The sequence below is a fragment of the Desmodus rotundus genome, chromosome Y (assembly GCF_022682495.2).
Source record: "Desmodus rotundus isolate HL8 chromosome Y, HLdesRot8A.1, whole genome shotgun sequence".
NCBI classification, from domain to species: Eukaryota; Metazoa; Chordata; class Mammalia; order Chiroptera; family Phyllostomidae; genus Desmodus; species Desmodus rotundus.
In genome coordinates, this window is record NC_092332.1 from 4,901,323 (window position 1) to 4,925,770 (window position 24,448).

Consider the following 24,448-nt stretch of genomic DNA (forward strand, 5'->3'; position numbering starts at 1 on the left):
GTGAAACGAAGTGGGACTGTGCAAGATATCTAGAACAATGCATAATTTAAAGCTTACCATTGTTGATTTCTAAAATTTTTCTTTCAGTTTTTCAGACCATGAATAACTGAAACCACTAAAATCACAACCACAGAAAGGAGATGAAGCTATCTCTATTTTCCAATATCATGATCTTGTATGTAGGAAATACAAAATAATCCATTAATAACTATTAGACATAATGAGTTCAGCAAGGTTGCTATTACAATACTTATAAACAAAAATCACCCTTAATATTACATACTTAGAGGGAACATTTGAAAAGTAAAGTTATAAAAGTGATTTTATTTATAATAAAATATGACTCAAATATGTTTATGTTGTGTGTGAGACAATATTTAGATTCAAAGATACAAGAGACATAAATAAATATGATGCAAACTGTGTAATGGCCCAGTGATAGAAATTTTAAAAATGGAACAGAACTGGGAGTTAGTTCTATTAGTCAGAACACCAAATTTACACATCTACACCCAAAAGCCTTGTGACAGTGGTGTCAAGACAATCCAAACGGAGAAAGAATATTCTTTTCAACAAATAGTAGTACGACAACTAAAGATAGTCACATGGAAATAATGAAGTTAGAACTTGATCTTACACCACATATAAGAAGTAACTCAAAATGATCAAGTGCCTAAAAGTACAAGGTTTATCTGTGAAAGTCTTTAAAAAAACAGTATGGTCATTACCAGAAAAAAAGGGTATGAGAGGAGGTAGAAGAGCAGAAACGGGAATAAATGATGATGGAAGGAGACTTGACTTTGGGTGGTGAACACAGCATAGAATACAGAAACAATGTATTATAGAATTGTACACCTGAAATCTGTATAATTTTAAGAAGTAATGTCACCCAAATAAATTCAGTTAATAAAATAGAAATAGATCTTTTATAATTTTGGATCAGTAACTGATATATGGCACCAAAAGCACAAACATCCAAACAAACAAACAAAACATTAACTGGGAATTAACTTTTATGCCTCAAAGAGTTCTAACAGAAGTCAAACTACAAACAAAAGAATTGGAGAAAACACCTGCAAATGAACTAGGTATACAAGTAACTCTCCCAATTAATAAAAACAATTAAAAATTTTAAGTGGAAAGGAATCTGCAGACACTTCTCAAAAAAAAAAACCCCACAATGAGCAATAAACAATGTTCAGACATAGTTATGAGAAAAAATGAAAACTAGTGAAAAGCCATTTCATACATAATAGGAAAGTAAAAATTTTGTGAAGGCGTAAAGATCGAGTGTTGGCAAGATTAAGAAATGGGTCTTGATACACTGGGTATGAGACTGTAACATGGTACAGTCATTTAAAAATGAGTTACAGACCATCCAATTTTAGATTACTGTGTAATCTCACAAAATCCACTCTTAGGTATATAAACACACACACACAGATAAGAATATGTACTCGAAAAAATACGAACAGAACTGTTCATAGCAGCAAAATTTATCATGGCTGAGAAGTAAATACAGGTGCCATTAACAAAAAATATAATATAAATAAAATGAATATTAATATACTGGAATTTATTGTCATAAAATGAATGAAATACTTTTTGATATGCAGTACATTAAAATGCTAAGTGAATAAAAGCAAATCAAATCTAAGCAAAGATTTAGAAACAAAAGGATATATTAATGGTTATTTAGGGGAGGGGTTATAGAAATTGAGACAGACAATATATATAATACTCTTAAAATTCAATGTGGTAATAGATATACAACTTTGTAAATGCACGTCCACTGAATGGTACTCTTCGAATTGATGTATGTGTGAAAAGTATATTATTATGTTTTAATTATCATGTTCAAAAAACACCTTAACATAAATTTACACAAATATTTTTGAATTAAGTAGTCTTCATTTTTAATTGTGTGTATCCACCATAAATAATTCACAAAAACTAGCAATGCTTCTTACCTACACTAGGGATCAACACATGTGCTTTCAAGGTCTTTGGATACTCTAATTTTCCCTTTCATTCACTCAGCAGTATATAAGTATTACTTCTGAGGATTACTCAGAAATAATCCTCATATCATAATAGGTATGGAATAAGGTTTAAAATGGCATGTAGGTTGAGAAGCCCCCAAATGCCCCAAGCCTAGTTTGGGGACTGGGAAAAGCAGAAATACAGGGACTGATTTTTTTGGCATAGCAGTAACAGCTGGTTAACCTCACAGAAATACTGAAGAGTCTCCATGGCCCAGGGAAACGGGCACGACTTTGACCCATGATGTATCTGAGATGGTTAGCTTTAGGACAGGGAGCCATGCCTGTGAGGACTTACTGTCGCAGCCAAGGAAGGCAGAAAACATGGGAGTGGTAGTAGATGTGGCCTACTGTGGGAATCATCAAAATGGGGTTACCACAAGAGGTTCCCATCTGGGATTTAAACAAAAATGCAGGCCGCCAACTGGGACAGGTACAGTGTGAGATAATGGGGGACCGTGTGGGAAGGAAAGAGGTGAAAGGACTCTCACTGGTGGGCCCTGAGGAGCTGCCACATGCTACTGAATTAAGTACTGGAGATCTCAAGACACAGCTGATGGTGCTGGGAACCTTGTGACAGCGGCCTACCTGAACACGGATTACTGGGCGTGCCAGGAGAAGTAAGCAGTTGACTTTTGTATTTTCTGGTCCTGGAAGGTACTTCTGAGTGGCATGCTCTGAGACAGGCCCCACTGGACAAACAAGGGAGGACAGGAATGTGTGTTTCTGGGTATATCTTCATCTCTCCAGGGAGTGAGATTTAATAGTACAATTCAGCCAATTTTCTAAAAGTATATAGCTTTTAATTAAGTAGTTCCTTTCCTTTTTACCAAACTCTGGCCACAATGCCTAAGGGTAGCAGGCAAAGAACCACCATAGAGTAACAAGACACCCAGGAGGGATGGTTTCTGTAACAATATTACTTACTAATATTACTATGACTTTTATTGTTACTTTTAAATATAAATATTATTAAATAACATTTAATTACTTAGTAAACTAAGATTAATGTTACGGGTTACACCTTATAAGATATATTTGTAGTTGGTTGGAAGATGGCGGGGAGATAGGTGGGAGCAGAGTCCACTTCCCTTCAACGCCAGTGAAACACCTAGCTGATCTGAGGAGCAGAGCGAACAGCCAATGGTATTCCAGCATATACGAAGATCAGAGACCAAAGATAGAGGACATTGAAAGATCAGAAGGAAAGAAGAGTGCTTAAGGACAATAAGATCCCCGGGACCCCTGCGGGGAAGAGGGCGACTAAAGCCCCGGCCGGGGCACAGGGTCTGCTGCAGGATTCTTGGGAGAGAGCCAGGCTGGGCTGTGTGAGCAGCCAGGTGCTTGTTTGGACCAGGGGTCGTGAATAGGAAGAATTTCTCAAAAAGGAAAAGAAAATACAGTCACATAGTAGTTAGTTAGAGAACTCTCCGAAGCAGCCGCGGCCTCTGGCGCCCCTCCCCCCTCCCCCCTGGACTGTGAGTGCGGAAAAGCAGCCCCACTCACCTGAAGCCAGGCGGGCGGGCGTCTAGGGGCCAACACCTGAAACCCCAGGTGAGTGCAAGCCCTGATAAGCGGCCCACCTGCCTGGGCGCCAGACCCAAAATGCCCCAGTGGGTGTGTACCCCAGTCAGTGGCCTGGGGCCCACACCTGACACCCCGGGTGCGGGAGCGCCCTGATAAGAGCCAGGCTGCCTGGGAGCACAGACAAAAAGCTCCTGGGTGAGCCCACAACCAGATCAGTGGCTGGCTGCCCCCTCGCACAAACCCAAAGCAGGGGATCAGCAACCAACCGAAGTCCAAAGCGGAGATTGGCGACACACCCGATCAACGGCCTGGCTGCCTACAGGCGAACAAAGCCAAAAAAAGCACTGGTTCTGAAAACTCCTACGTAGCCCCGGCGCACAGAACTCTGAAGGGCCTACTGGCTCTCTAGGAGAGGGGCAGAACGCCCAGCAGAGGAGAGCTACACATCTAGGAGAGACTGTATTCCCTGGAAAGACTCGACCCAGTAGGGGGATGAACCACCCCATAGCAGCACCGAGAGCCCCTAGCACCTAAGACAGCAAAGAGCAACAAGGTGGAATGTGAGTTGCCCCTAATTGGTGGAAATCAAGGACAGCACAACTAAAGACCTAGTGGGGAGCAGAAGGACCCGGAGGAACTAGACTGAAGGCTGAACAACAGAGAGGAGTGTGGATCAGGAAGGGAGAAAAGTGAAACCAATCCTTCCAACCACCCCCTCCCCTTCCACATACAGGACCACCAGCAGAACTAACCTGACCAGTTTAAAGCCAGAAAAAGACCTTCTTTATTTTTTTCCTCTTTTCTTATTTCTTTCCTTCTTTCCCCCTGAATTCCTTCTTCTTTTTTTATTCCTTCTTCCTGCCTTCTTTTAATTATTCTGTTGTTTTAATTTTTGTTAAATTCCTTCTTATCTTGCCTCCGATTTTGCTTTATTCCTACTCCCTTCCTTCCTTTCCTTTCTATTCCCTTTATCCCTCCTTGCATTTTTTTTTTTTTTTTTTGCCTCCATTCCTCTTTGTCCCACAGGTGAGACAAGAAAACCTGGAGTGCTGAAAAGACCAGAGTAAGACTGTGTTACACCCATAAACATCAGCTCAAGACCAGTGAGCACAGGAGATTAAGGAGACAGCACCACTGAATCCCATTGGCATTCTACCATAGAAGTTCATACTATAAACCCAGGGAGTCAGAATAGATCAATTTAAGACGCAGAGGCCAACAAGAAGAGTCTCACAAACAATGGGAAGACAAAGAAACAATCCCCAAATGAAAGGAAAGCAGGAAGTCTCAGAAAGAATGCTAACGGAAAGAGAGGCAACTCAACTATCAGATACTGAGTTCAAAGCAATGGTTACCAGGAAGCTCTCTGAGCTCAAAGAGAACTACCAGAAACTGCAGGGAAACTACAATGAACTCACTGCAAACTATATCAACATGAAAAAGGAAATAAAAACTATCAACAAGGGCCAAGAGGAAATGAAGAATACAATTTCTGAACTGAAGAACACAGCAGAAGGAATGAAAAGCAGACTTGATGAAGCAGAGGATCGGATCAGCGAGCGGGAGGACAAAGTAGAAAAAACACCCAGAAAGAGCAAGAAAAGGAAAACAGGCTCAGGAAGAATGAAGAGGCAATAAGGGAAATGCAGGACAACATGAGACGTAACAATATCCATATAATAGGAATACCAGAAGGAGAAGAAGAGCAAGGGATAAAAAACCTGTTTGAAAAGTAAAGATGGAAAATTTCCCTAATCTGAGGAGAGAAAAAGTCACACAAATCCAGGAAACACAGAGAGTCCCAAGCAAGAGGAACCCAAAGAGACCCACTGCAACACACATCATAAATAAAATGGCAAATTTCCAACACAAAGACATGATCTTAAAGGCAGCAAGGGAGAAAAAGGAAGTAACATACAAGGGAGCCCCAATAAGGTTAGCAACTGACTTCTCAATGGAAAAGCTCCAAGCCAGAAGAGAATGGCAAAAAATATTCCAAGTAATGAGAACCAGAGGACTGCAACCAAGACTACTTTACCCAGCAAGGCTCTCAATCAAGATAGAAGGCCAAATAAACAGTTTCCCAGACAAAAGAAGTCTAAAAGAATACACTTCCACCAAACCAGCTCTGCAAGAGGTGCTAAAGGGACTGCTTTAAGGAAAGGAAGGAAAAGAGAAAGAGAGAGGAACACAGGTAGGAAAAAATGATAATGAATAACTACCTATCGATAATAACCTTAAAAGTAAATGGATTAAATGCTCCAATCAAAAGACATAGAATAGCTGAATGGATAAGAAAGCATGACCCACACATATGCTGCCTACAAGAGACCCATCTCAGGACAAAAGACTTACACAGACTGAAAGTGAAGGGCTGGAAACAAATTTTCCAAGCAAACAGACAGGGAAAAATGCAGGGGTAGCAATACTCATATCAGACAAAATAGACTTTAAAAGAATGGCCATAAAGGGAGACCCAGAAGGTCACGTCATAATACTCAAAGGAAGAATCCACCAAGAAGACATAAACATTGTAAATATATATGCACCCAACATAGGAGCACCCAAATACATAAAGAAAATCTTGGAGGACTTCAAGAAAGATATTGACAGCAACACAATTATAGCACCCCACTATCAAAAATGGACAGGTCTTTGTTGAGAGCTAGGAAAGAGGGCTAGACAACTATAAGCATTGCTAAGCAGAAAACCTCTTGAAGGTCACTAGAATGGATAAGGAAGAGAAACAAACTGTCATCCGAAATAAGCTTATCAACAGGACACAGACAGATAGTTCCTCCTGAATCCAGAGCAAAACTCCTCCAGAGCCAAGAGCTATGCAGAGATAACAGCAACTCCCGCTTTTGTAACTTGCTTGCTTGCTTCTCACTGTATAAAAGAGCTAGCCTGTGAGCGTTCGGTGAGGCTCTCATCTGCAGCTCTTCTGAGCACCGTGTCTCCGGGACACATCAAGAGTCCGCCGCTGCGCAGGTTAAAAGAGTTGTCCATTAAAGTAACATCTCTGTAAACGTCCTGAAAGTCTCCGAACATCTGTTTCTTGCGTCAGTGGGTGCAACAGTCTTCCAAACAAAATATCAACCAGGATATTGTGTCACGTAACAATACCCTAGAGGAAATGGACTTAACTGATATATATAGAGCTTTTCAACTCAAAGAAGCAGAATACACATTCTTTTTAGTGTCCATGGAACTTTTTCAAAGATAGATCACATGATAGGACACAAAGCAAGCCTCAACAAATTCAAGAAAATTGAAATCATATCAAGCATTTTCTCTGACCACAAGGGACTGAAACTAGAAACCAACCCCAAAGGAAAAAACCCAAAACACCCAAAATCATGGACACTGAATAGCCTGCTATTAAACAATGAATGGGTCAAGAACAAGATTAGGGAAGAAATCAAAAACTTTCTGGACACAAATGAAAATGAACTCACAACAACCCAAAACCTATGGGACACAGCAAAGGCAGTCCTAAGAGGGAAGTTCATAGCAATACAGGCCTACCTTAAGAATATAGAAACAGTTCAAACAAACAACCTAACCCTACGCCTACAAGAACTGGAGGAACACCAACAAAGACAGCCCAGAGCAAACAGAAGGAAGGAAATAACCAAGATCAGAGCAGAACTAAATGACATAGAGACTAAAAGCACAATTCTAAGGATCAATGAATCCAGGAGCTGGTTCTCCGAAAAGATAAACAAAATCAAGAAGCCTTTAAGCAGGCTCATCAAGAAGAAAAGAGAGAGGATCCAAATAAACACAATTAAAAATGAAAGAGGAGAGATTACAACTGATACCACAGAAATACAAAGGATTGTAAGAAATTACTATGAAGAACTGTATACTAAGAAATTTGAAAACCTAGATGAAATGGACACATTTCTAGAAAAATATAATCTTTCAAAACTGAATGAAGACGAAGCAGAAAACCTGTACAGACCAATAACAGCAAAGGAAATTGTAGCAGTCATCAAAAAACTCCCATCACACAAAAGCCCTGGACCAGATGGTTTCACAGGAGAGTTCTACAAAGCATTTAAGGAAGAGCTAACCCCTATCCTTCACAGACTATTCGAAAAACTCCAAACTGATGGAAGACTCCCAAACTCTTTTTATGAAGCCAGGATCATCCTAATCCCAAAACCAGATAAAGACGCAAGGAAGAAAGAAAACTTCAGGCCAATATCGCTGATGAACATAGACGCTAAAATTCTCAACAAAATATTAGCAAACTGCATCCAGCAATACATTAAAAAGATCATACACCATGACCAAGTGGGATTCATCCCAGGGATGGAAGGATGGTACAATATTCGCAAATCAATAAACATAATACATCACATCAACAACAGCAAAGACAAAAATCACATGATCATATCAACAGATGCGGGAAAAGCATTTGATAAGATACAGCACCCATTTATGATAAAAACACTCAGCAAAGTGGGAGTAGAGGGAGCATTCCTCAACATAATAAAGGCCATATATGAGAGACCTACAGCCAACATCACACTCAATGGACAAAAACTTAGAGCTTTCCCACTAAGATCAGGAACAAGACAAGGATGCCCTCTCTCACCACTCCTATTCAACATAGTATTGGAAGTCCTGGCCACAGCAATCAGACAAGAAAAAGCAATAAAAGGCATCCAAATTGGAAAGGAGGAAATGAAACTGTCACTGTTTGCAGACGACATGATAGTGTACATGGAAAACCCTATAGACTCCACTCCAAAACTACTTGATCTAATAAATGAATTTGGCAAAATAGCTGGATACAGAGTCAATACCCAGAAATCAAAGGCATTCCTGTACACCAGCAACGAAACTGCAGAAACAGAAATCAGGAAAAAAATCCCATTCGATATAGCAACAAGAAAAATAAAGTACCTAGGAATAAACCTAACCAAGGAGGTAAAAGACCTGTACTCAGAAAACTACACAACACTGAAGAAAGGAATTAAGGAAGACACAAACAAATGGAAGCATGTACCATGCTCATGGATTGGAAGAATTAACATCATCAAAATGGCCATACTACCCAAAGCAATTTATAGATTCAATGCAATCCTTATTAGAGTACCCATGACCTATGTCACAGATATAGAACAAACATTTCAGAAATTCATATGGAACCATAAACGACCACGAATAGCTGCGGCAATTTTGAGAAAGAAGAACAAAGCAGGAAGGATCACAATACCTGATATCAAACTGTATTACAAGGCGAAGGTAATCAAAACAGCCTGGAACTGGCATAAAACAGGCACGTAGACCAATGGAACAGAACCAATGGAACAGAGAGCCCAGAAATAAACCCAAGTCTCTATGGTCAATTAATATTTGACAAAGGAGGGAGGAGCATAAAATGGAGCAAAAACAGCCTCTTCAACAAATGGTGTTGGGAGATCTGGACAGCTATGGGCAAAAAAATGAAACTCGATTACCAACTTACGCCATACACAAAAATAAACTCAAGATGGATAAAAGACTTAAATATAAGTAATAACACCATAAAAATCCTAGAGGAAAACATTGGAAGGAAAATCTCAGACATTCCATGCAGCAACATCCTCACAGACATGTCCCCTAAAGGAAGGGACATAAAGGAAAGAATAAACAAATGGGACCTCCTCAAAGTAAAAAGCTTCTGCATGGCTAAAGAAAACAGCACCAAATTACAAAGAGAACCAACAGTATGGGAAATACATTTGCCAATGATACCTCAGACAAGGGACTGATGTCCAAAATATATAAAGAACTCACATGACTCCACTTCAGGAAGACAAACAACCCAATTAAAAAATGGGCAAAGGACTTGAATAGACACTTCTGCAAGGACATACAGAGGGCCCAAAAATATATGAAAAGATACTCAGCATCACTCGCCATCAGAGAGATGCAAATTAAAACCACAATGAGGTACCATCTCACACCAGTCAGAGTGGCCAACATGAACAAATCCACAAACAAATGTTGGAGAGGATGCGGAGAAAAGGGAACCCTTGTGCACTGTTGGTGGGAATGCAGACTGGTGAGGCCACTGTGGAAAACAGTATGGACTTTCCTCAGAAAACTAAAAAGGGAACTGCCCTTTGACCCAGCAATTCTGCTGCTGGGATTATACCCTAAGAACCCTGAAACACCAATCCAAAAAACCTGTGCACCCCAATGTTCATAGCAGCACAATTTACAATAGCCAAGTACTGGAAGCAACCTAAGTGCCCATCAGCAAATGAGTGGATCCAAAAACTATAGTATATTTACACAATGGAATTCTACGCAGCAGAGAGAAAAAAGGAGTTTATATCCTTTGCAACAGCATGGATAGAACTGGAGAGCATTACGTTAAGTGAAATAAGCCAGACGGTGAGGGACAAATACCATATGATCTCACCTTTAACTGGAACATAACAAATAGAAAAAAGAAAAAAAGGAAACAAAATATAACCAGAGACATTGAAGTTAAGAACAATCTAACAATGGGCAGGGGGGAGTGGGGAGGGGACAGTGAGGAGAGGGGATTACAGGAACTACTATAAAGGACACAGGGAGAAAACCAAGGGAGAGGGTGGAGGTGGGGGAGGGAGGTTGGTTCAGCTGGGGTGGGGTGGAGGGATGGGGAGAAAAGGCATACAACTGTAACTGAATAACAATAAAAATTAAAAAAAAAAGATATATTTGTTTTGCAGTGTACAATAATGGCACGTATTTTAAAAAGAACAGTATTTTTTTTACCTGATTTCATTTGCTGTTAAAGTATCACCCTTAGAATTAATGTGTTTTACTAATAAAGTGTCATAAAAAATTCTACTTTAGAACCACATGCCTCAGACAAATAGTTAGAACAAAATAATACCTCCCCCCTTTCCATGTACCTTATTTACAGTTAGTGTTTTTTATTATTTGCCCACAAATGGAAAAACAAAACAGGCATTTAAGTATGTACTAACCTTCCAGTAGTCAGACTGCAAATTGTGATATCTCTGATATGCAGATAATGCTGAAAAGGGGTAAAATAATTATTAGTCAAGTTATGTCTCTTTAAAAACCTACAAGAGATAGTATTTTTAATATAAGATGTTCATCATGCCCACTTCTCAGTGAACAGCAATATAAACACCAAACAATTTAGTTTATATACTAATAATTACCCATGGAAATAATGGAAATTATAATAGAAATGAATGATCTACAGGAAATCAGCTATATAAAACCATACCTAATGTTATTTTTGCATTTAAACAAATGTAAAACACTGGCAATTTAGTTCAGTAAGTTTGGTCTCCCTCATAAAGCAAATCTCATGGAACTTTTAATTTGTTCTCAAAATGTAGGTCACTTCTCAGAAAGATAAAACCCCAGCTACAACAAAGCCTTATTTCTAATATTTCCCTTCACATAATGAACATTACCTGGGCTACTAGCTTTAATTTAATTTCAAGATGACTATTGCCATGCTCTCTAATCCATATACAGGCACAAGAGGCCTGGGATTACAAAAAGTAGCTCCTGTCAGGCTGAAAAACGCAAATAGATATGGGTGCATCACCATTTTGTGTACAATGTGGTATCAGTTGTGGGGAAAAGAGGCACACAGATGAAAAAATGAAAGAGAAGTCACATAAACACATTAGAATCAGTGGGGCAGTACAAAATTAAAAAAACAACAACAGGAACTACATTGTGATTCCAATGGAATCAGAACATGCATGAATCTGTTAAGTTCCCAAGAGATTTTTAGTCAAAATAAAAGGGAATATAGCAGCACTCCAAAGGCGGAACAGTGGAAATATTTCTTTAATCATGTTATGAGACCAGACTTTCCTAAAACCCAAACCAAAGACCTTACAACACAACCATATACCAGTATCTCTCATGTCCATACATCTAATAGTCCTAACAAAGTAAAGGGAAACAATTCAACAGTAAATAAAAACAGTAACTGTTAGGTATGATAGACAGCAAACCAAGGCAGGGAGGAGAAGGGATACGGGTCCCACCCACTAACCTAGCAATCCTTGAAGTTCTCTGTGTCTTTTCCATTATCTAGGAAAGAAAGCTTTTGAAACTGTGCTTTCACCCCAAGGCGTGAAAAGCCAGAAGGGCCCATAGTGACTAAAGGAAGAAGCCCATTAATACCTTTGGGTAGTCAAGCCCTAGTCTAGGAAAGCTAGCACCACCTTTACCTGTCAATCAATATGTAATTTCTTTACACCACCACCTCCTCCGCCACCCCCCTCCATCCCACCAACTATATAAGTTCTCAGGACAAAGGCTCTTGCTCTTACCAGCTATGCCCACGCCACCCTTACTCTTGCCTTTCTCTCCTACCTTGCCAAGGTCTGTTTTCTTCCATGAGAACATGTTACCAATAAATCCTGCCTGCACACTAATAGATTAGCTAATCTGTAATTCTTTATTGCATTGGCAAGAAGGACCAAGTTCCTCAGTTTCTTCCATAACATGACAATCAAATAAAATTTATTCTAGGAATGAAAGGAAGGTTCAACATTCAAAAAACATTTATTGTAATCTATCACATTAATATAATTTTTTAAATCACATGATCATTTCAATAGATACTGAAGCACATGTGGCAAAATCAAACAGCTTCTGATGATTTAAAAATAAAGCAACTCACACTAAACTGAGAACAGAGAGGAACTTGCTCAATATGACTAAGAATATTTACCAAAACATGACACTAACATCTTATTTAATGGTGAGGAACTCAATACTTCGCACTAAGATAAAAAATCACCACTGCTGTTTTACATCATAATCTGAATGGAAGTCCTAGCTAATGAAATACGATGAGAAATACAAAAAATATATACAAACTGAAAACAAATAAAACTGTCTTTGTTTGGAGATGACATAATCATGCATAAAATTGAAAAGAATTGACATAACTCTTGGAACTAATAAATGAATAAAAGTAAGACTGCAGGGTCACAAGACTCCCATGTTGGAAAACATATATTTGCAAAGACAAATGTGATATAGGATCTATTAAAAATATACCAAGAACGTCAGAAAACAAACTCAAAAACAGTCCATAAATCCTAGCAGATACCCTCCAACAACGATATACGAATGTCAGATAAGCATATGGAAAGATGTTTTACCTTACATACCATCAAAAATGCAAATTAAATGTACACATATATTAGGAAGGCCAAAATCTAACCCTGCCCAGTATGGCTCAGTTGGTTGGAGTGATATCCGTTGGACCTAAGGGCTCAGGTTTGATTCACAATCTGGGCACATATCCAGGTGGAATGTTCATTCTCTTCTGAGGGCTTGCACCTTCTGAGAAGGCAACAAATTCATGTTTTTCTCTCATATCAATGTCTATCCATCTTGTGTGTCTATCTGTCTACTCAAAAAGTAATGGGAAAAAGTCTTCAGGGAAGGATTAAAAAAAGAGAAAACACAGGCCAAAATCCAAACACTGACAATACCAAATGCAAAAAGAATTTTCATTCATTCCGGGTGGACATACAGAGTGGTGCAGCCACAATTGACAGTTTCTTACAAAACTAAACATACTCTTAACATGTGATCTAACAATTGTGCTACTTGGTATTTACCTGAAACAGTTAAAAAACACACAAAAACCTTGATAGGAATGTTCATAAAAGCTTTAATGACTACCTAGGAGCAGAGGTGATATCCTTCGGTATGTAAATAGATAAGTAAATTATGGTTCATCCAGACCATGGAATATTATTCAGTGCTAAAAGAAAGAAGCAAACTGCCCCAAACAGTATGGCTTGGGTGGATTGAGCACTAACCTGCAAACCAAAACACTGCTGGTTTGATTCCCAGTCAGGGCACATGCCTGGATTGTGGGCCAGGTTCCCAGTGGGGGTGTGTGAGACTCAAACACAAACTGATGCTTCTCTCCTTCCCCATCTCTCTAAAAATAAATAAATAAAATCTTTCAAAAGAAAGGCTAGCAAGCCATAAAAAAGACATGGAGGAACCTTAAATGTCTATCACCAAGGAAATGTAGTAAATCTAAATAGGCTACATACTGAGATTGCAATTTACAGCCAATTTGCAGCTAGACTGAAAGATACTTTTAACACTAAGATTTACTTCTGTGGACATAAGCTGTGTACCTTTCACTCGTGCCAATGAATTTCCAAGAAAAAAATGTCCTCTCAGTGACCATCGAACATGCTAAAAAGCAAATATCTGGATGGGGATTTAACAACTAATGACATACATGATATATGAAGCAGCATGTAGTTTTACTGCAGAGGTGCCAGACTTCTGTCTCTACAGACTTAGATTTCACACTTAGACATTACACTTAAATGTCATCTTATCTGCAGCAACTTGTTTAAAATGGTTCCCCTGCTTTAGTTCAGAAACCAAATTTTCTCTTTGTCCCATGAAACGTTTCCCTGGATCTATGAGTTTCCTAATAAATTTTTCATGAGTATTATTTTTGTGGAAACTTCTTGTTTTCTCTCTCAGGAGTTCTCAAGAATCCTCTGGTGGTTAAGTGGAATGCTGACCTGTTATGCAGAACACCCAGGTTCAATTTGACCAATGCACTGCATTGGTTTCTAGTGATCTCTCTTGATTTCTATTCTGGGACATCACAAGAACCAAGGATGATGGCAACGACAGCCAAGAACAATAAACAGATCACAGAGGATTCTTAATGCAGTGAAAATTAATTAGACTATAATAGTGGATACAGGTCATTCTGTATTTGGCCAAAGTAATGGAATAAACTATACCAATAATAAAGCATGAACCTCATAGAGTTCCACTGATTGAATATAAATGTATGTTCATTAATTGCAACAAGTGTTCCCATTTTGGTGGGGATGCTGATAATGAGGAAGTGACACTGATATGAGCAGAGACTGAAGGGCCTTTTGGAATCCCTTGTACCTTTCCCAAATTGTCCTGTGAAACTAAACTAGTCCAAAAAATTGTCTTCATTAAAAAAAAACAAAAACAACTTGGGGCAATACTTTCACAACACCTCAAAATTAAACAAAATAGGATCCAAGATGGTGGTGGAGTAGGTGGCTGTTTCACTCATCTCTTCCCAGGACCAAACTAGAATTAAAATGTAATTACGGAACAATTAATCTGAATAACTAACCGAAGACTAGCTAGAGACAAATCTTATAACCAACAATCTTCAGAAAAAGCAACATGGAGACTGTTAGGAAGGGTGGAAATGTAGAAAGACTTGGCCTGCAGTGGATGAGAATCCAGAGCAACATCTCAGCTATAAATATTTTCCTGAGGAACCTGGTACTGAGCACCACAGCCAAGAAAAGGAGCCCATGTAACATTTGGCTGTGAAAATCATTGTGGATGTGCTTCTCAGGGAGAGAGGAAAGTTGGCCAGAAAGCCATGTGCCCTCTTAAAGGGCCAGCACAAAAATTTCATTGACAGACACTTACCCTGGCTTATAGAAAAAGGGCAAGTAACAACAGACTACAGTCATAAAAGCAAACACTGATTTATGTCACTCCAGGGACAAAACCAAAGAAACAGATGCCAGAATCTGTGTGCTCACCCCTTTTCCCACACTGCCCAAATATGCCCTCTTCCCTGTGTAAAGTACTCCACTCCGCACAAAATTAGTCTAGTGAAGTGTACAAGTCCCACCTTCCTAACTTTGTATTCCTGCTATTAGTGAAAATAAACACACAACAACAAAATCTACAGGACACAGCTAAGACAGTCATAATGTTACAGGCCTGTATCGGAAAATACGAAAAATCGAAAATGAACCATCTAACATTACACTTACAGGATCTAGAAAAACAACAACAAATATAGTCCAAAGTGAACAGAAGAAAGGAAATAATAAAGAACAGAACAAAAATAAAATACAGTTTAAAAATAAACAATAGGAAGATTAATGAATCCAATAGCTGGTTCCTTGAGAGAAGGTAAAGTTTGGTAAACCTTTAACAAGATGCATCAAAAAAAAAAAAAAAAAAAAAAAAAAAAAAAGAAAGAAAGAAAAAAGAAAGAGGACCCAGAATAAAATGAGAAAGGAAAGAGAAGTGACAACTGACACCACATAGATACAAAGAATTTTAAGAAAATAAACAATTATGTGCCAATTATTGTGCAATCTAGAATTTACAGTAACACATAATCTTCAAAGACTGAATCAAGCAAGATCCATTACACAGATCAAAACTGAAGCAGAAATAAAAAAAAACTCCCGACAAAAAATAGTCCTGGATCATATGGTTTCAAAGGCAAGTTTTACCAAACATTCAAAGAAGAACTAATCCTTACCCTTCTCATCTATTTCCAAAATTTCAAGAGGAGGAAAGACTTGAAAGTTCATTTCTCAAGGCAAGACAAACGCACTACAAACAAAGAAAATTATAGGCCATTATCCCTGATAAACACAAACGCAAAAATCCTCAAAAAATATTAGCAAACCAAATCCACAAACACATTGCAGAGATAATAACAGTATGATAAAGTAGGATTTATTTCTGAGTTTCAAGGTTGGCGCAATATTTGCATATCAATTAACAAGACATGTCATATGAATTCAATTAAAAATAAAATCATATGACCCTATCAATAGATACAGAAAAAGCATTAGAAAAATCTAGCACCCACTTACAATAAAAAACTCTCAGCAAAGAGAAAATGATGGAACGTATCTCAACATAATAAAGAGTGTATGTGACATAAACACAGCTAACATCCTACTCAATGGGAATCATTATGTTTCCCTTACAGTCAGGAACAAGAAATGGATTTTCATTTCACCACTGTTATTCAAAATAGTACTGTAAGTCATAGACAAAGCAATCAGCCAAGAAGAACTAAAATGTACCCAAACTATGAAGAAAAAGTAAAACGGTATTATTTGCTAATGACATGATACTATATGAAGAGAATCGTAAAGAATGCACCGAAAAAACAACATGGGCAAGTGTTGTTCAGTTGGTTAAAGCATCATTTGGAAATCAAAAGGTTGTGGGTTCAATCTCCAATCTCCAACTCCAGTCTGAGTGCATACAACGGCAACCAAGTGGTGTTTCTCTCTCACATCAGTGTTGCTCTCTCTTCCTTCCTTCCTCTCTCTTTCTTTCTCTTTAAAAGCAATGAAAAAAAATGTCCTCAGCTGAGGATTAGCTGGTTCCACAACCACGTGTAGTGGATAAAGATTGGCAGGGATATCTCCCAGCCCCACACCAGGACCCCCAACACAGGATTCCACTGTCAACAAATAAGTCCCCCATGGCTTCTGGGCAGACTGAGTTATTGAAAGAAACTTCTGGAGTCAAGCACTTCCTATTAAAGAACCCACACATGAAGTTACTAGATTCACTCCTTCTGAGGTCCAGCACAGGGGTAGCAGCTTGGAGTTACCATGTAAAATTATGTACCATACAGAACTAAGTGTCTGGTACCAAGACAAGAGCCTGGAGACAGCTTTCTTTGAGATAGAACTGCTGGCAGAGGCCACTGTCCCTTTTCTGAGACCTCAGCCCACAGAGCCATAGAACTGCAGGCTCTGAGAATCTATTAACCTAACATCTCCTGCCCATCCTAATGATTCCTAGAAGCTCCACCCCATCCAAATTACAGGCCCAACCAAGCAGATTTTCCTTATGAATAGGTAGTCTTTTATCATGCTTCAGATCTGCCTAAATCCTCTAAAACAAGAAGTAGGTGGCCTCAGTGAGCCCCTTACCATCTTGCTAAGTGGCCATAAGTTTGGCACTAGCAACGGCCAGCCTTGGTTCCCACCCTGGCCATGCTTCTGCACCTCCAAGACTAGCACAAGTAGCAGCCACTTATAATAAAAAAAGCACAGTGCTGTATAGCTTACCTTATGTCAAATGGCCTCAGACAGAATATAGGCAATGGCTGACTTTGGCCTGTACCACTAGGAAAACCTCAGAGCCTTCATACACAGTGGCAGTTACAGACCACGAGGAAGCACCACCACCCTGCCCCGCACAGCTGATCCTCTATGGAGGGTGGAGGTTGGTGGTTCAGGGTTACAGTCACTACTTGCAGCCACCTGGCCCAGTGAAATCCCTCCTGTTGATTAGCCTCCCATTGATCGCCATTGACTGGCAGCAACAAAGGCTCAACTACAAACAGGATGCACTCAACCCACATGAAGGTTATTCAGCAATGAAATAGTATTCAACAATAAATTGAAATCAGCTAGAAAATCATACAAAGATATGTTATTGGAACAAGCCTGTCTGAAAAGGTACACATTGAATGATCCCACTTACATGACATTTTGGAAAAAGCAGAACTATGTAAATGGCAAACAGAAACCTATTTACCAAAGATTCAAGAAAAAAGAATGATTAATAGGTAAACCACATATATTTTAGATCAATAAAAATTACAATCTGATTAATGACAAATACTGTAATTTGTCAAAACACACATGACTTTACACAAAAAAGAGCAAAACATAAAGTAGACTACTTTTTAAAATCTTCACCCAAGGATCTGTTTATACCTTTTAGAGAAAGACCATCTAGTTTTAGAGGAAGAGGAAGGGGAAGAGAGAACAACATTGATGTAAGAGAGAAACATCCATCAGTTGCCTCCCTTAGGTGCCCAAACTGAGGATTAAACTAACAATGTAGGTATGCGCCCTGACTGAGGATTGAACCTGCAGCCTTTTGGTACAAGAGAGGAAGCTTCAACCAATTAGGCCACTGGGAAAGGCAAAGTATACTAGTTATTTCTAACAAATCATTTAGGTCAGGGAATTTGCTAAATGAAATGCATACTGTGACAATTATCATACTATAAAAATATGAAACAACCTCACTGAACAGAATAGGGAGAAAACTGCCTACCTAAGTATCTTTAAAAGTGAATGGAGTTTATAAAATAAAGGCCAAAGGATGTGTGCATAAGTCCTGCACTCTAGTTGATATTACAGATAAGCAATTATTAAGAAATGAATGATCAACCTATGACTTAGAGACATAAGTATAAATTCATGTTTAGCTTAGTAAGTGGTAGCATCCTGAAGGGAAACAACAGCCCTGCCTCCAGGAGAGACTCTACCCCACCCTATGGTGCTTAACCATGACTGCTGAGTGCAAAGTGACTAGATTAACAACTGAAGGAGACACCCACAGACAGTAGATCCCTGGCAGTCTCAAACAGGCTACCTAAACTCAGATGGGGTCAACATCTAATATCACCAGAGGTAGATCCAGAAAGGAAAAACACTGGTAAATACTGAAGGCTACCAAGACAAAATCCACGCTCAAAATCCATGGTCTTCTCCATGATTAACAATATTTTCTTTCTTTCACAGCGTTTTAACATTCATTTCTTGTCCTTCAGGTTTGTACATATAAAGTTACCAGATTTTATACTATTGTTTCTTTCTCTCCTTTTTTATAATAGTCTTAATTTCTTTATACCCTTATTAATACTGGTTCATTTATTATTGATAGTAGGATATTGGGGAGTATAGGAGGATATTTTTGTGGATGTGGGTCTGTTTCCTTGGCTTTGTGGTTTTGTTCTGGCAGCATCTGTACATCAGCACATAGTACCTGGTGGGAGGAGAGACACTCAAGCAACCAGCTGGAGAAAGGGACCCACCAAAGAATGACTCAATAACAATTGAAACCCAATTACATCCAGAAAGCCAACATAAACGGCATAAAGGGCATTCCAATAGCATCTAGTTCAGGAGATCAAGGAAACTGCACCACTGAACCTGACAAGTCTCCTACCACAGAAGTTCACACCACATACTCAGAGTCAAAACAGATCAATTTAAGAAGCAGAAGCTAACAAAAAGTGACTCAAAAATATCGGCAACAAAAAGAAACAACCCCAATTGAAAGGAAAAGAGGAATCCTCAGAAAGAATGCTAAATATAATACAGGAAAGTCAGCTATCAGATACTGAGTTAAAAAAAATGGTTCTAAGAAAGTTCAATGAGCTCAGTTAGAATTAACAAAAACTATAGGGAAAAATGAGGAACTTACTACAAATTACACCATCATGGAAAGGACATAGAAAATACCAACAAGAGCGAAGACAAAATGAAGAATACTATTTCTAAACTGAAGAACACAGAAGGAATCAAATGCAGGATAATGAAGCAGAGGACCAAATCAGCAAGCAGGAAAACACAGTAGAAACAAATCCCAAAGACCAAGAAAAGGAAGAGACACTCAAAAAGAATAAAGAGGGTTTAAGGGAATTGCAGCACAACATGAAGTACAATACTATTGGTATAATACGGACACCAGAAGGAGAAGAAGAGGAGCAAAGGGTAGAAAACCTGTCTGAAAAAATAATGACAGAAAATTCCCCTAGTTTGATGAGAGGAAAAGTCACTTAAATCCCGCAAACACAGAGGATCCCAATGAAGAGGAACCCAAGGAATCCCACTCCAACACACATCATAATCATACTGTAAAAATTCCAAGACTAAGAGAGAATCTTACAGGCAGCAAGGGAGAAACAAGAAGTAACATACAAGGGAGCCCCAATAAGACTAGCAGCTGACTTCTCAATGGAAATGCTCCAAGCCAGCAGAGATGGGAAGAAATATTTCAAGTAATGAGAACCAGAGTCCTGCAACCAATATTACTTTATCCAGCAAGTCTCTCAATTAAAATTGAAGGCCACATAGGAGTTTCCCAGACAAAATAAGTCGAAAAGAATACAGCTCCTGCAAACCAGCTCTTCAAGAAATGCTAAAGAGTTTGCTTTAATAAAATGAAGAAAAAGACTGAGAGACTGAAGTACATAGGTACAAAAAAATGGCAATGAATAACTACCTATCAATAATAACCTTAATGTAGCCCTGGCTGGTATAGTATAGCTCAGGGGACTGCGCGCAGGCCTGCAAACCAAAAGGCCTCCAGTTCAATTCCAGTTGAAAGCACATGCCTGGGTTGCAGGCCAGGTCCCCAGTGGGGAGCATGTGAGACGTAACCACAAATAAGGCAACCACATATGGATTCCTCTCTCCGTCTCTTTCTCCTTCCTTTCCCCTCTCTCCAAAAATAATAAAATCTTTAAAAATAATAATAAGAAGAGCCTTAAATGTAAATGAATTAAATGGTCAAACACATAGGACAGCTGCATGGATAAGAAAAAATGACCCACACAAATGTTGCCTGCAAGAGGTCCCTCTCAGAACAGAAGACTAGCAGAGACTGAAGGGTTGGAAAATAATATTCCAAGCAAATGGACTAGGGGGGAAAAAAAAGCCACAATAGCAATACTCATATCAGACAAAACAGTCTTCAAAACAAAAGCCATAAAAAGAGACACAAAAGAACACATCATACATAACTCAGGGAATAATCCATCCAGGAGACATAAACAATAAAAACGTTATAAACATACATGTATCCAACACAGGAGCACTAAGAAAAACCTTGGAGGACTTCAAGAAAGACATTGACAGCAACACACTTACACTAGGGGATTTTAACATCCCACTGTCGAAAATGGATACATGCTCCAAACCAAGTATATTACAGAACTGAACAATGTTCTAGATCGACTTAACTAATACATAGCATCTTTCACCCCAAAGAAACAAAACACACGATCTTTTCAAATGCACATGGATCCTGTTCAAAGACAGACCACACAAAACAAGCCTCAACAAACTCAAGAACATTGAATCATATCAACCATTTTCTTGGAATAGAAGGGCCTTAAATTAGAAACCAACTTCGAAGAAACAACTTAAAATATTCAAACTCAGAGAGATTGAATAGAATGCTACTAAGCAATGAACTGGTTACGAATGAGGTCCAGGAAGACATCAAAAAGTTTCTGGAAAAAAATAAAAATGTACTCACAACAATCCCAAACTTAGGAGACACAGAAAGCAGTTCTGAGAGGGAAGTTCATAGCAATACAGGTCTACCTAAAAAAGGTAGAACCTAACCCTACGCCTACAAGAACTGAAGGAACAAGAGCAAAGACAGCCCAGAGGAAGTAGAAGGAAGGAATTAACCAAGACCAGAGAAGAATTAAACTACATAGAAACTAAAAGAGTAATTGAAAGGATCAATAACAACAGGCGATGAAGTGAGACAGGACCCAAATAAAAAAAATTAGAAATGAAAGAGAGATTACAACTGATATTACAGAAATACAAAGGATCATAAGAATTACTATGAACAACTATATGCTAAGAAATTTGAAAACCTGAGTGAAATGGACAAACTTCTAGAAAAATGTAGTCTTCCAAAACTGAATAAAGCAGCAGCAAAAAGCCTGGAAAGAACAATAAGAGGTGGTGATATCAAACAAGTAATAGAAACACTCCTGGCATAAAAAAGCCCTGGACCGGACCGTTCAACAGGAGAATTTTACAAAACATTAAAGGAACAGCAAACCCTTGCCCTTTTCAGACTATTGCAAAAAATCCAAGAAGAGGGAAGATTCCCAAATCCTTTTGGCAAAGCCAGCATCATCCTAATCCCAAAAGCAGATAAAGACCCAACAAGTAAGAAAACTACAGGCCAATATCACTGGTAAATACAGATGCTAATATCCTCAGCAAAATATGGGCAAACTGCATCCAGCAATACATTAAAAAGATCACACACCATGATCAGTGGGATTCATGCCAGGGATGAAAGGATGGCACGCCATGCACAAATCAATAAGTGTAATACATCACATGAACAAAAGAGAAAACAAAAAATTACACTATCATATCAATAGGTGCGAAACAGCATCTGATAAGGTACAGCATGCATTTATGATAAACACACCCAAAAAAATTGGAGTAGAGGGAGCATAATTCAACATAATACAGAGAAAGCTACATCATAGTCAATGGGAAAAAGCTAAAAGCTTTACCACTAAGATCAAGAGCAAGACAAGGATGTCCACTTTCATCATTTCTGTTCAACATAATTGGAAGCCCCAGCCACAGCAATAACACATGAAAAAGAAATAAAAGGCATCCAATTGTAAAGGAGAAAGCAAAGCTGACATTGTTTACAGAAGACATGATAGTGTACACAGAATACCCAACAGACTCCAAGACAACAACTACTCAACCTAATAAGTAAATTTAGTAAAACGGCGGGATACAGAGTCAATATTCAGATATCAAAGGCATTTTTTGTACACCAACAATGAAATATCAGCAACAGAAATAAGGAATAAATCCCACTTGCTAGAGGAACATGAAAAATATAGTACATATGAATAAGCCTTACCAAGGAGGTAAAGACGTGTACTCAAAAACTGCAGAACAGTGAAGAAAAAAAGTAAGACACAAATAAATGGAAGCATGTATCAGGTTCACGTATTTGAAAAATTAACATCATCAAAATGTTCTTAGTACCCAAAGCAATTTACACATTCAACCCAATCCCTGTAAAAGTACCAATGACATATTTCACAGATACAGAACAAACCTTTTAGAAATTTACATGGAACCCTTAACAACCCCAAAGAGCTGCAACAATTCTGAGAAAGAAGAACAAAATAGGAGGGATCACAATACCGGATATCAAGCTACATTACAAGAGTACTGTAATCAAAACAGTATGACACTGGCATAAGAACAGACATATAGATCAATGGAACAGAACAGAGGGCCCAGAAATAAACCCAAGTCTCTATGGTCAATTAATATTCATCAAAGAGGGCACAAACATAAAATGGAGTAAAAATAGCCTCTCCAACAAACAGTGTTGGGTAATATGGACATGTACATGCAAAAAATGAAATACAACCACCAACTTAAACCATATACAGAAATAAAGACTCAAATGTAAGTCATGAAATCATAAAAGTCCTAGAAGAGAACATAGGGAGGGAAATCTCAGGTACTCCATGCAGCCATATTTTCTCCAGTATGTCCCCTAGAGCAAAGAACACAAAAGAGTAAACAAATGGGAATTCATCGGAATGAAAACCTTCATGGCTAAAGAAAACATCAGCAAAATGAATAGGGAAACTACCTGTAGGGTATTTCAATTTTGCCAGCAATACCTCAGACAAGTGTTAGTTCCCCAAATGAGAACTCAAACACTCCACACTAGTAAGACAAGCAATACAATTAAAAAATGTGCTAAGGACCTGAAAGACTGTTCTCCAACCAGCACATACAGAGGGCATAGAAACATATGAAAACATTAGTCGGCATCACTAGCCAACACAGAGATATAAATTAAAACCACAATGAGATACGACTTCTCACCAGTCAGAATGGCCATCAATAACCAGATAAACAAACAACAAGTGCTGGGTGATAGAGAAAAGAGAATCCTATATCACTGTTGATGAGATTTCAGACTGGTGAGGCCACTGTGAAAAACAGTATGGAAATTCCTCAGAAAACTAAAAATGGAACTGCCCTTTGACCCAGCAATTCCGCTGCTGGGATTATACCCTAAGAACCCTGAAACACCAATCCAAAAGAACCTGTGCACCCCAATGTTCATAGCAGCACAACTTACAAAAGCCAAGTGCTGGAAGCAACCTAAGTGCCCATCAGCAAATGAGTGGATCAAAAAACTGTGGTACATTTACACAATGGAATTCTATTCAGCAGAGAGAAAGAAGGAGCTTATACCCTTTGCAACAGCATGGATGGAACTGGAGAGCATTATGCTAAGTGAATTAAGCCAGGTGGTGAGGGACAAATACCATATGATCTCACCTTTAACAGGAACATAATCAACAGAAGAAAAAAAGGAAACAAAATATAACCAGAGACACTTAAGTTAAGAACAATCTAACAATAGCCAGAGGGGAGTGGGGAGGGGTCAGTGGGGAGAAGGGTTTTCAAGAACTACTATAAAGGACTCATGGACAAACCCAGGGGAAGGGTGGAAGC

The 24,448-nt window shown here is 38.7% G+C and overlaps 1 protein-coding gene across 6 annotated transcripts in view; it reads right to left on the bottom strand.

Moving 5' to 3' along the window:
* The window catches only part of LOC139440591 (lysine-specific demethylase 6A-like), a 252,814-nt gene that overhangs the window by 184,749 nt on the left and 43,617 nt on the right, over positions 1 to 24,448 (bottom strand). For 5 of the 6 annotated variants that reach the window (XM_071220416.1, XM_071220418.1, XM_071220417.1 and 2 more), the window contains one exon: positions 10,550 to 10,599. The exons of the other annotated variant lie outside the window; for it this stretch is intronic. In XM_071220416.1, the coding sequence (XP_071076517.1) occupies positions 10,550 to 10,599 (50 nt within the window). The remainder of the gene's footprint in view (positions 1 to 10,549; positions 10,600 to 24,448) is intronic. 6 annotated transcript variants of the gene reach the window in all.